General features: G+C 41.4%; 1 protein-coding gene across 4 annotated transcripts in view; it reads right to left on the bottom strand.

Moving 5' to 3' along the window:
- FAM78B (family with sequence similarity 78 member B) overlaps positions 1-13,175 on the bottom strand; it is an 81,855-nt gene extending 68,680 nt beyond the window's left edge. For 3 of the 4 annotated variants that reach the window (XR_012804113.1, XR_012804114.1, XR_012804112.1), the window contains exon 1: positions 12,544-13,175. Coding sequence is in view for 1 of the 4 variants with exons in the window: in XM_075616789.1 (XP_075472904.1) it covers positions 12,544-12,806 (263 nt within the window). In the remaining 3 variants the exon portion in view is untranslated. The remainder of the gene's footprint in view (positions 1-12,543) is intronic. The other variant, XM_075616789.1, reaches the window with a different exon arrangement.
- Positions 13,176-13,509: the final 334 nt, after the last annotated feature.

The raw sequence follows: 13,509 nt of genomic DNA, 5'->3' as shown, positions 1-13,509 counted from the left end.
GTAGTGCAGAGAAGGAGGTTGCTGTTGCCCTATGACAGGCTGAAGGTGCCTTCATTTAAGTAGAGAAGAAAGTGGTGGAGCACTGCTGAAAAAATGAAAGGGCTGGAGGCTGCTTGCAAATTAAAAATGCTTTAATTTATGGCATTAGTAGACCGGGCTACAAATAAGGTACCTCTGATGCGTTTCCTATAGCGCGAAACGCATCAGAGGTACCTTATTTGTAGCCCGGTCTACTAATGCCATAAATTAAAGCATTTTTTAATTTGCAAGCAGCCTCCAGCCCTTTCATTTTTTCAGCAGTGCTCCACCACTTTCTTCTCTACTTGGATTCCTCTCATTGGAAGAAGGCACGCTACACCTGTCCAGGAAGGTTTCGTGAGTTACTTATTTCTGTGATTGCAGTTCTACAATTCATGTCTTTATTATGTTTCATGCCTATGGGTTGAGGGGTGCTGTCCCATAAGTGGGTGTGGGGTGTGCTCTCTTCAGTGAGTGTACATTTCACACACCCACTGTGGTGCCTGCATACCACTCTTTATATTACCCTATCATATGGCCTTCAAGTGAGCACTCAATGCTTGAATACACTGCATAAGAAGTTAACTCTTGCCTGGACTCCTATGCCATATTGCACAATACTGCAGAGACATTTGTAGCACCTACAGGGATTTATTTCCCATACCTGCTGTGCCTTCATTTAAGTTGTCATTGGCATTTTTTTTTGTACATTTAATGTAGTGTTTCTTCTTTCCCCGAAAAGCTGTTATTAAATCAATGGTGCGTCTTACAATCGAGAAACTACGGTACTACATCGAGAAATCTGTGGCATCCTTTGAACCAATAAGTAGATAAAGGGGCCTTATAGCACTCGCTAAGTAAGATATTTCAGTTCTCGCAATGCATCACGGACTAGTGTTTCGAGTCATAATGAGACAAAGCCAGACAAAAAGAATAATAGCACCAGCAGAATAGATTAACTTCTCAGACATATAGTTTCCCGTTCAGTACCATTCTCTCCAATGGAGTCTATAGTTTCAAAATATGTACTGTACAGTATGTATTTTACACATGCATCATTATGAGCACACGCTGAGTATAAATGCTGTGATCTCTATGACCAAAGCACTGAAGTGTAGACCTATTCATGATACGCAGGTTAGAATGAAATGGCAAAGTAATCTATATATATTGTCACACTCTCCGTTCACACTGTTAAGACGTTCGTTAAAACTGATCTTGACCTTTCACTTGCCATAGTCCCGGAGAGCACTTTAATTTCTGCACTCATGCTAAGTTTCTAATCATCAAGAAGTAACTTAAACCGAAAGGCCTGGCACATGAAGATAGGATTGGTTATACACTTGCTATCTTCAGTAACATAGCAACAAGGCACCATAGTAACATGGCACAGTAACCAAGCAACATGTTGAGTTGTAATATAGTGGCATAGTAATATAGTGACACAGTTCTGTAGTAATCTAATAATAAATACCCATTTATATCCCAAAACAAGTTTTGACTTGGCACATCAGGTATGTCACGTAGCAGGGTGACACGGGGGCAATGAGAGCCGTGTCCTACCCACTCTGTCTCTCCTACCAACAGTTTATTATACCAGCAAAATAGTATGCTGAATGCATTACTTCCACTACATACATGTGGTGGATGTAATGTATCCAGCATATTATTTTGTTGGACTGAAGCTTTGCAAATGTATCTTGACTTGCGCACGTTAACATTTTGGCAGCAATGTGATAATATAATGAGAATGAAAACAGTCATATTGGAATAGCTTTTATATCTCTATTAACCCTTTCTGTTGCAGGATCCACCTGTCTCGCCTACAAATACTTATTGGGCAAGCAAGCTGCCTGTCTGAACAAACTCCTCTCCCCTACCACACGTACAGTAGCTCTTATCACCTGAGATCTGACTCTAAAATACTGTTCACAGTCCCAAGGTTCAACAAAGAATCCAGTCGATTTTCCTTCTGTCACCGTGCACCTCCTCACTGGAAAAAATCTACCTGAGATTCTCAAAGCCGCCACCAGTCTAAATTCTTTCCATACTTCAGCTGTCTCACATTTTAATCTGGTCTGTAACTGTTACATACACCCAAAACATAGTACTGTATCTTTAACTGTTCATGAAATGTCTTTAAATATAATGTACAGCCTCTGTTAATGTAATGTAACCATGTATTGTTATCATAACTTTGCCCAGGACATACTTAGGATGACTCTCAATGTATTACTTCCTGGTAAAACATTTTTTTAATAAATAAATCAAATGAAAATCATGACTGACACCCTTATCTCAAATATCTTGTTCATTCGATTGACTCATTCAACTACATATTTATCTCTTCCCTTCAGTTGTAAAGGAGTGTGTGAAAGATGAATGAGACTTAAAATAAGAATATACAGCCGGGCCCCGCTTCTCGGCGCTTCGCTTCTCGGCGATCCGCTGATATGGCGGCACCAAGAAGGGGGCCGCCGTGTTGGTTTGTAAATCGCGCATGCGCAGAATGGGCGGGTGCGCCCGGCGCGCATGCGCAGACCGCAGGTTGCGCGCGCATACCATAGGTTGCACATGAGCAGAACGGCAAAAATGCCGGTATGCGCATGCGCAGAAGTGAAAATCACCGGATCCGCTTTACGACGATTTTCACTATACGGCGGGCCTCTGGAACAGAACCCGCCGTATACCCGGGGCCCTGGTGTACTACAAATACACTCAGCCGCAGAAGATACAAGCAAATTAATTTCGGTAGGGGGCCACAAGTGCAATTCCCCGTTACCTTCAAAGGTCGAATAGTGAGAGACAATTTACTAGGATCAGCAGCAAATGTGCTGCATTTGCATTAAAAAATAGCTAGTAAAATAAAAGTACTGGATGTATCAAAGTCACAAAATTGGCATCTTGCCATTAACTTGATGTAAAACCAATAATTAAAAATATGCATAAACAGCTTAGGATATATTGTCTTGCTCTGTTTGAATTAGCAAGCAATGTGCATGTAATGTGAGGGTTTAGGGGAGTAGTTACTTATACTGTAATGGAATTGAACAATGTCTGCTTCTCTTGGCAACATTTCTGATTTTGATGTGTCAATTAAACTGGGAAGTCTGAATTAGCGTGTAAGCGTCAACAACGTGTGTCAATGTATATTGAACGTAAAACAAACGTTTCTTACATTTGACACAGACACTAAAGAAGATACCCATGTACCACTTGGGAATGGGTATCATGACGTTGGTGATGGCTACCCGGTATTTTATAGTGCAAAATAAAATGTTTTAGCAAAAGCACTCTGATTGGTCAGGTTAAAATCTAGGGGTGAGGCCTAACTGAGTTCGGCTAGAGAGGAGCTGTTAGGGCAATTATTTTGTATTATAAGCTGTTAAATTCCGGGCATTATTGAAATCCCTGCTCTCTGATTGGTTAAAATTCCGGGAATTTTCCATTCAATAATGGGACGGAATTTTTGGCACCCTGCCAAGTTTTTTAGCCAATCAGCTTTCAGTTCTCATACACACAGAGTGAGAGCAGCTCTCAGACAGGGGAGGTGATGGACAGGAAGCACCAGCAAGGCACTGACTCCTCCCCCACCCTGCCTACAGAGAGCTGCACAGGAGAGTGAGGAGAAATGTGTGTGTCTGCTGCGTGTTTTGTGAATCTAGAGGGGGGCAGCAGTGTTTTGTTTGTGTGTGTGTCTCCAGTGTGTGTTCTGTCGGCAGAGTCTGTTTTGTTGTTGTGTGTATGCAGCGTGTGTTTTGTGGGTATACTATAGAGGGTGGTGGAGGGTTGCTGAGTCTTTTGTTGGTGTGTGTGTCTGCATTGTGTTTTGTGGGTGTAGCGGTGGGGCTGCAGTGTGTGTAGAGGGGGGGGGGGGCTCCTGGTGTGTGTTTTGTTGGTGTAGAGGGGGCAGCAGTCTGTTTTTTGGTATGTGTGTCTGCAGTGTGTTTTGTAGGTGTAGAGGGGGGCTGCAGTGTGGGTGTTTTCAGTGGGTGTAGAGGGTGGAGGAGGGCTACAGAGTGTTTTGTTGTGTGTGTGTGTGTGTGTGTGTGTCTGCAGTTTTGTGGGTTTACAGGGTGGCTGCAGTGTTTTTGTGGGTGTAGAGTGGGGCTGCTGCGTGTGTTGTATGTGTGTCTTCAGTGTGTGTAGAGGGTGGAGGAGGGCTGCAGTGTGTTTTGTGGGTGTAGAGGGGGGCCTGCAGAGTGTCTTTGTGTATATAGAGGGGGGTTGTAGTGTGTCTGTGCGTATAGAGGGGGAGCTGCAGAGTGGGTGTGTATATAGAGGGGGGATGCAGAGTGTTTGTATATACTGTAGAGGGGGGCTGTGTGTACGTACAATTTCATTTTAATAAACACGTGCAGTAGAAGCATAAGAATGTAGACGATTATGCTAATAAAAATCAATATAACTACAAAAGTGTCTATCTTTTTTATGAAAAAAATAAAAAAGCCCACATTTAGCCTATAATAGTAATAATCCCCTCAGAACAGGGCATTACTGACCAATAATTCCCTGGCTGGGTTAAAGTCCCTCGACTTCGCCTCAGGCCTTCAAACCTTCCAGCCAGCGCATTATTGGACAATAATGCCCTGTCCTTCGGGGATTATTACTTAATTAAACTTGGAAGAGACAAGTTTCCCTCGCTCCCCTCCCGTTATAAGTAAAAAAGAAAGGAAAAAGACGTACATGTTTGGTTGACGCTGCTTGGTGCTTGGGAAGGGCGGTGCAAGCTTTGGTGTATTTCTGTTTACCAGTAGGTGCCAATTGGCATTAGTGTCAGTGGCCGGGACATGGCTGATAATATGTTACAGATGTTAATATGTTTATTGGCTGGCAAGGAATGTGTGTTTTTAAAATGTAAATAAATGCTGTGGCCGTTTTCATGCAAAATTGGTGTCTGTGTTTTTATTTGGGTTGGACAGCCTGTTGATAGGGTGATCAAGGAATTCGACAATCAAGAATGTCGTTTATTACTCTTGGTCCTGGAGAAGTATAGAGGTCTCTTCTTCAAGTGCACTCTCCATTTACAAGTGTCCTGTTAGTATACCCGAAGAAGAGACATGTTTCTCAAAAGCTCTTTACACTACAATTTCACTTACAAAGAACTGTAACTAAATGAAGTACGTTTTTCACACTTGCTCTGCGCACAGTAAATGTATGAAAATCTAGTAGATAAATATCCACTTTTAGAATAGTGAACTTTGCAGTATTAATGTGACTTGTGGACACCGTTCTCCTATCTTTCAGTGAGTGACAATGGCAGCAGCAGGTAGCCTCTGGGTATGAATACAAGTCCGAAGGGCGTCACTTCTAGGAAGCATTTGGGACACTGGTTGCCTTCTACTGTTTTATACAGTATGCTCTGGAAAGGTGTCTTTCTTTAACCTGAGTGAGTGACCTAGAACCACAAATGTTCAACTGTAAAGTAAACTGGAGACAGAAACTGTTGAAAAGAGACAGGCCGATGTGGAGACTGTGGATGACCCCTTCCTTTGACACTGGTTTAACGACGTTGCTATATACTTAGGCTCAGATCTACAAAGGGGTTCTAAACTTTAGCATGCATTTACATGAATGGGAGTAAAGGCGTGCTAAAGCGTAGCACCCTTTTGTGGACCTGGGCCTTAGAATGGGGACAGGTGAGCTATTTATGACAGGCTCACTTCCTGCCATTGCCTGTCAGATTATGACGGGTTTGGATTATTGCAATACACTGCAAGCATAATGATAGAATCTGTCATACAGTACAGTATGTTGCAACCCGTTGCAATGTGATGTTACACCATCCTGGCCAGAAACCCGGGTCATATCTATCATGCTGAGCATGGTGTTTTTTATGAGAGCATTAAAATAGCACCTTTGAGAGTGAGAGCGCAAGCAATACTTATGATAGCTTTGTTGAGTTGCTGTTAATAATATTTCATGTTGACAAAAGGGATGCTACAGATATTCTTCAATTGACCTTTTTACCCTGAACTTTTTTGGTGTCAGGATTTTTACCCAGTCTGTACCCTAGCATTATCTTGTATTTTTAATCAGTTTGGATGTCACGTGTAACTCTGCTCATTGGAGCACTGGATATAGAAGACGTATGTAAACCATTGGAATGATCTAAGTAGGTCAGTCACGTCGCACTCATTGGAACCTGCGTACCCATCAATGGACAACTGTTACTTTCATTTGTGTTACCAATAGTTGCACAGCCCTAAATGAAGTTTTACATTGAGAAGCCTAAGCAAAATTATTCAACTACAATTTCACTTTATTGGAGAGAAATCGCTCATTGGTTAGTATTATTAAACCATCATACTGTATGAATGAGACGTTTAAGAATTACCGTACACATTCCATATATTCTGAGAGGTTGGATAGCCCGCAATTGGTCTCAACTGCATTATTATTGTCTGTAATGACATTAAGGAGTCAGACAACCATCTGAAACTCTACATATTGCAGTTATATGGCAATTGCTTGGATGCTAACCAAACTTCTTTAGTGAAATCAACTGCTATAACAAGATAGATCCTGGTTTGGAGCCAGCGTGTATTATGTATATATCATTTTTGATTTGTATTGTGCCACAGTTTACGCAGCGCTTTACAAAATGAAAGGTTAAAATAAACTTTTGCATATTACCTTATCTCCTTGTTCCAAAGTACACATTAAATAGCAAGCAATATGGGGCAGGTATTCAATGTACTTTTTGTGCTATGCTACAGTTCTTCAGGGTAGATCTACAGTATATTAAACTCTTAGCTGTGCAAAAGCTGATATTCCTCTAACCCTTGTAACGTCTGCTGAATGTTGAGTGATTGACTGGCCATATCATTAATACTCTGTCTTCTTTTACACACTAAGCCTAGCTACAACCTGCTACAGGTCACAATATCCAGCATTGTCCCTATTGTTTCTTGAAAGGGAGGGGGCATTCATGATCCCTTTTGTTGTTTAAAGGTTTATACCAGGGGCGTGCAAACTTTTTTTGCAGCACCCCCTCTGCCTGTTCTGTTCCGGTGGTGCCCCCCCCCCCCATGTGGGGTCATGTGATGTCACGTGACCTGTGACGTCACTTGCCACGTGTGACGTCACATGACCACACGGTGCCATTTGCTCGCCACTTTGCCATGGACACGAGTCCTGACGCCGGCAGTGTGAAGGTAAGTTTAGAGTTGCAGGGGCCTGACGCGATCCCCCCGGCATTTAATTTAAATGCCGTGGGGGAAGAGCGCGGGCCTCTGCAATGCCACCCCCCCCACTTTGCGCACCCCTGGTCTATACAACAGTGCTTGAAGTTTGATGATGATGATGATGATGATGAGAGGTATTAAGTGCCACTGATTTTTTTATTTGCAAACCGTAGCTTGCTGTTCCTCTTTAAAGAATAAGTGATCTCACTTATATTATGAACATTATAAATATGCTGTCTCAAAAGGGTTGTGTACTCCTATACAGTGCCAGTGCTTTTTAATGGCAGTTCTACCACTGAGAGAGGACATTAAAAACATTCTTCCAGTATCATTGCTTCTCAAATAGCCCAGTAGAAAATAACAGTGCCGGCCAGTTGGCAGCAAGAGCTCCTGTGACTGCAGCTAAAGATGGTGAGTATGTGAACTGATGTAATTAATACTACACAAATAGGCTTCCATTTCAGAAGCATAGGCTTCAAATTCACACTATATCAGGAACCAGCATTATTATTATCCACATGGTTGTAAAATGTACGTTATAATAGTATAGTATCAGCACATATTCATCATTTTATAATACACTAAAGTATATAGGTAACATAAGATATGGGGAAATTACAAAGATATAGATAAAAGTAAGCACAGTGGGAAGGAACAGCCTGTCCTGAAGAGGTTGCAATCTATGTGACATAGTAAGAAACGTAACATAATGTAACATGTTGTGAATCGGTCTTCCCTGTGCAAGAGAAGATTTTAGTCCCATCCAGTTCAAATGAGCTGAACTCTTCACCCAACATGTTGAAGACAGATTCAAAGCATATTCAGCATATTGAATAGAAGCTATAGAGAGATAGCAGTAGTAAATGTAAGTCCATTAGGAATGTCAGTGTATATCACAGAAGATATGTAAATGTGTTTGGCGAGATGGTAGTGGATTCATTGCTTTGGCTGTTACCATTAGAAAAACACCTGCATAATTAGGGATAACCATTTTTCAGGCTGCAAAGAGGAGAGAGGGGTATTGGTGAACAATGATAGGAAGACATAGGGACTTATTCTGAAAACTGCAATAGAGCCAAATCGGTGCTATCACCTTTTACAGAATAAACCCCATAGACTTCAGGCCCGATAGAGAGGTAGAGGAAAGGGGGGAAGAATGGAGCCAGCACAGAGTATATTACAGTAGGTACAGTGGTGAGATAAGGACAGCAACCGGCCTGTAGGAGGCTATATTTTGCTCTAATAATTTTAGTATGCTGTATTATTCCTGTGTTTGAGGCTTTGCATTTCTATTTTTAACTGAAATAAGGCAATTGGTAGCTTTCCTCCAATGACACAGGGAGGTTTAAAAATGATAGTGCACGCCTCACATGTATTGTATATAGAAATCAGCTGCTTAAATGTTTTTTTTTTATTCTAAAGGTGACTGCACATTCCTTAAATTGTTCTACAAATTCCACAGATCTCCCCGGACATTCTAAAGGTTTTCCTGCTCATATTTCCCATCTTTCTGCATTTTCCAAGAGCTGTTTTTCGCACACTTGTCACGTTTCCTCCATATTCCTAAGGGACTTTCCGCGCATTCTAATCGTTGTTACGTGTTACAGAATTATATGTCACATAAGTGGCAGTTCATTTCTACGCTTTTTTTGCTCACTTAGAAAGTGTACTCCAGAATAGAGACGTGTGAAACTTCCGCATGAGGCCGTAAACCATGCCAAACGTGGCCTTTTGCAAAGAATAAAAAAGCCATGCCTCAGTTAGAGTTTGCAAGTGATTCGCCAAGAAATAAGTCAATGTGCACTGCAATGTTGTTTATAGCGACAATCCAAGCAATATGCTACGTTTTTTTTGTTCTTGTTTTTAAATTAAATAAATCAGTTGTGTAGTATTAGATAACACTTACTACATTTTTTCCCATTATTATTCAACTCTAATGCCATTTTAATATACTGAGCATCCTTTGATTTCAACAGCGGGCATTAGCCCACCTCCCCAGCAGTGCAAGAAATTTGTAACACTTTCCCATTTGGGATAATTTGTTGCTAATATTCCCAGCTGTTGGAGCTGCAAACGGTATCAACAGAAAATGTTACCCTAGTAATATAAGAATACATTGTAGCTGATTGATTGAAACTGAAAGGCAGCCATTTAGTGAACCCTGGGAACTTTGCTGACCGATTACAGGAAAACCAATCGATCGTCAGCTTAGGTAATTAGTTTTCAATAAAGGTAATCAAAGGCTGCATATATTAAAACACAAATATATATATATATCTTTTTTTAAAGTGCCACTCGAACTGCCTCTTTTTTTTGTCAAATTCGCTAAAAGCGCTAGATTAGCTTTTTGCAATTCTCGATTCAATTAATGCTGCGGCTATAAATATGGTACATAGTATAGTACATAAAGGTTCATAAGAACCAGCACTCACCCACTTCTTCTGGAGTAGTCTTAATTCAATCACAGCGTTCAGGTGCTCAGGTAAGCCTGAGGAAGGGGCCAGAGGAAGACGTTGCTTTCTTCTTTTGGCAGTCATCGCAGCACCACATTTCTATACTCTACTTTAAACCGGACAATTCAGAAAGCTATTAGGAAGGATCACGCAAGTCTCTTGTAATTGTGTTTTCTGAGAGCTGGCCCATTTTGAACATTGTATAAATGCGGCGCACAGACCATGTTTTGCGTACTGCCTGGCGATCTTTAGCTGAACGCTTACCAATTTGGAAACATTATTTAAAAAATAAAAAAATTGGGGCAAAAGCACTTACAATTTTGCGAATGCATTTTGAACAGTTTCACACATTTGTACTCCAGAATACACGTGACTTTGTCTTTTAAAGGTAATAATTATTTTGAATAAGCTCCTGCTTGGATGAAATATCCTCAACCCGTGTGGGGCCTGTAGGGCCAGGGAAAAATTGCTCTGCAATGTACTGCAGGCCTCTCCCATATCAAAGTTTGGATACTTGTACTTTGTATTTAGCTGAAGCTTTCCTTTGTTTGAAGAGACTAGCTAGTGTTATATAGCCCCTTCAACTTTGGAGAGACTGCAATACTCACATGACCATTCATTCTCTATTATCCAGAACCATGACAGACTGCAGTGACTGGATCAGACAATGCCCTCAGGCCTTCCAAACACTCACGGTTGCCTTCATTACGCATGTACAGCACTTATCCTTCCAAAACACTTACTCTAAAGTGTAAGGGAGTTACTGTACAGTACGTATGTAGCCCGGTGTATGACTCTTTTCTAGTACTTGTTAGTGTACCTTTCATTCTAGCTCTTGATTTATAAATCATGTATTTTTGACTATTTACTGCCATTTTGGTAGAAAAAAGTTGGGAAATGGGTGTGTATGAGTTGTGTGTCCCTAATGTGCTTAGAGAAGATTAAGGCCAATATTTTCTCATTAGTCTTCTGACATGAGACACCTACCGGCACCAGAAGATGACTTATAGCCTGTTGACTTCGCTGGGCTGTAAGGGGTCTTCCAGTGGCAGAAGGTGTCTTGAAGCAGAACGCTTCTTAGTAAATATGGGCATAAGTGTATTTCTCTGTTTTTTCCGGGAGGGTTTGTATGTGTCCCTGATATTCCGTACTATAATAATAACTTTATTTCATATAGTAGTAGAAAGGTTTGAGTGGGATATGCCCCATTTGCATGTGTAACAGAAGGAGAAAGGTACATGTCTGTGAAGTTGGAAGATGTACGCATCCCTTATGATTCTGTATGTCCTTATCTTGTGTTTTGTGGCATGCATGTGGTGTGGATTCATGTGGTGTGGATTCCTGTCCTTGTCCCCATGATGATGCTGAAAGGTATGTGCCACACATTCCAGTTACTTGGTCCACTAGAAGAAAGGGGATGTAAGAAAAGCCGGGATTACATTGTGTGGCACAGAAGATACCCTGGAGACTGATATTTCAGAACACACTGAAAAGGATGAGCATATGATAAAGATGGGATGGGAATACACATAGGAGATTATGGAAGGAGATGGTGTATGGGTTGGAACATCAGCCTGCCAAGTTTCAGATAGCCGCATGATAATTGGGTATTACGCTGCAGCAGTGTCTGACATAATATGCCTAGCACATTGTACCTATGCGAGAACATTTGAAAAATATAATGTACCTGTATGTCATGTATGTGTTGATGTGATGGAATACATGGGGCACATTGAAGATTATGGGGCAGTAATAGCATTCAGCAGCCTTTGATTGCACAAGTGGCTGAATATTGTGCACTGGATGCAAAGCACACATTCTCTGGCCTGTTTTACAGCTCAAAAATACTCTGCTCAACCCCCCAAAAAGTAGCAATTTGAAGTCACTTTCTTCCTCTCCTATTGTTGCATATATCTAATGCTGATAAATTATTACCAAACATCTCTCATCGTAAAAACAATCCTTAAGCTATAGCCTCTAATTACAATGGCTAAGATACAATACTCCTTTAAGTACATGAGGGTTCATGTGGCTTAGTTTGCAATACATTTGAACCCTTTTTGTGCTGCAGATAACTCTGACCTAAGGGGATCAAATATATATATATATATATATATATATATATATATATATATATATATATATATATATATATATATATAATATATATATATTATCTCTAATTTACAGTAACTAATTCTAAGCATCACTAAAGTCTCACTAACTCAATACACAATTATTGCACTAAATTGTATTTTTTTCCATCCAGAATACCCTCATTTTTCATCCTTCAATTTTGGAGAGAAAAAAAAGAAGATCTAAGGTGAAATATACTTTTGCTAAAACTTTCTGGCAATCCACATTTATTCTTCAAAAGTCCCTTAAATAATTCCCTTGGGTGGTTGGTCTATGATATCTGTGAAAATGTTAGGAATAACTTAACATGAAACTAATATTATTAACATATAAGTTTGGTGTCAAACTCCCAACCCACATTCACCCACTCCTGGACCCTGGACAGACACTAATTTAGGAATAAATGACCGACATCGCCCTATAAATTGCTGTCCAAATACAATGATCTCACTTATTTTTATCCTTGACATCTACAAAGAGCAGATTATGAATTTTGGCTCAAAGTGACTGACAACCTATTCCAATATAATATTAGCCGAGATCCCTAATTTACTCATTGATATCTCTAAATATCATATGGTAACCCTAGGTTTTCATGGAAATGACACCACATTACCCCATGAAACCGATATTATCGTTCAACACATACAATCACACTACATGTGACATCTATGAAGATGCTATGGTAACCTCAACTTTGGGTGAACATCACTGATATATAATTATCAGTGGCAAGGGTGGTGACTTACATGCCTAGGTCGCTGTAGATGTTGAAGAATTCCATTTGGTTGCAGGCTTGAATCCACCCCACCACCCAGGTCTCATTCCTGGACAAGGGTGGCATCACGACCCGGGCCGAGGATTTGAAGTAAGGGGTCTTGTACCTTAAGACAATAGGCGAGTTCTCCTCGATGGAGGTAGGACATTGGTCTATGGTGGCACACACATCGTACACGGTGATGTTCTCCCTTCTAATGCGGGACTTGCAGGTGAGGCTCTGCAGGCAGCCCATGATCGGTGCTTCTTTGCCGGAGACAGTCGGGGGCAGAAGGGCAGAGGCATCAATGAAACCGATCAGGGCAATTGCAGTAGCAAAAGCAGACCTATGCTGTATGGGTGTAAGACAATCACGTTGTATTTCTTCCTGGCAAGGGGGGCAAATGCAGCAATATGTCCTGCAAAAACATCAATAATATATATGTATATACATATACATACATATACATATATACCATGCAGATCTTCCAAATCCTGCAGGGGATGAGTCCTGTGAGTATGCTGCTGCTTTCCTTTGGATCTTCCTAGCCAGATGGTAATATTATACTGCACACTGATGGATGGATACCCCCCTCCCCGCTCCTCCTCCTCCTCTTCATCTTGATCTTCCTACCATGCTGTTTTCCAATGCCACCTGCCCCCGATTCCCTCTACCCTGCCCCCTCCCCTCCCCTGCCCCCCACCCCAGGCCAGATCCAGCCTCTCCTGTGCCCTGCTGGGGTGACCAGGGCTTGTCATGTCCCAGGTGGCAGGGAGCTGGGATGTCTAGCTGCTTCTGTTCTCCACTGCCTTGCTCTCAGACGCTCTCTGTACAGGGGGGATCTCTCTCAGTCTGATCCTCCCACCCACTGTGCTGTCAGAGAGCCAGGAAAAGACATGGGGAGACCCCTGCCAGATATAAGCTTTGGATTCAAAGGAGCTGCATGATCTTCAGCAGC

The sequence above is a fragment of the Ascaphus truei genome, chromosome 10 (assembly GCF_040206685.1).
Source record: "Ascaphus truei isolate aAscTru1 chromosome 10, aAscTru1.hap1, whole genome shotgun sequence".
Lineage (NCBI taxonomy): Eukaryota > Metazoa > Chordata > Amphibia > Anura > Ascaphidae > Ascaphus > Ascaphus truei.
The sequence above is the reverse complement of the archived record's forward strand: the minus strand, read 5'-3'. Positions and strand labels throughout refer to the sequence as shown.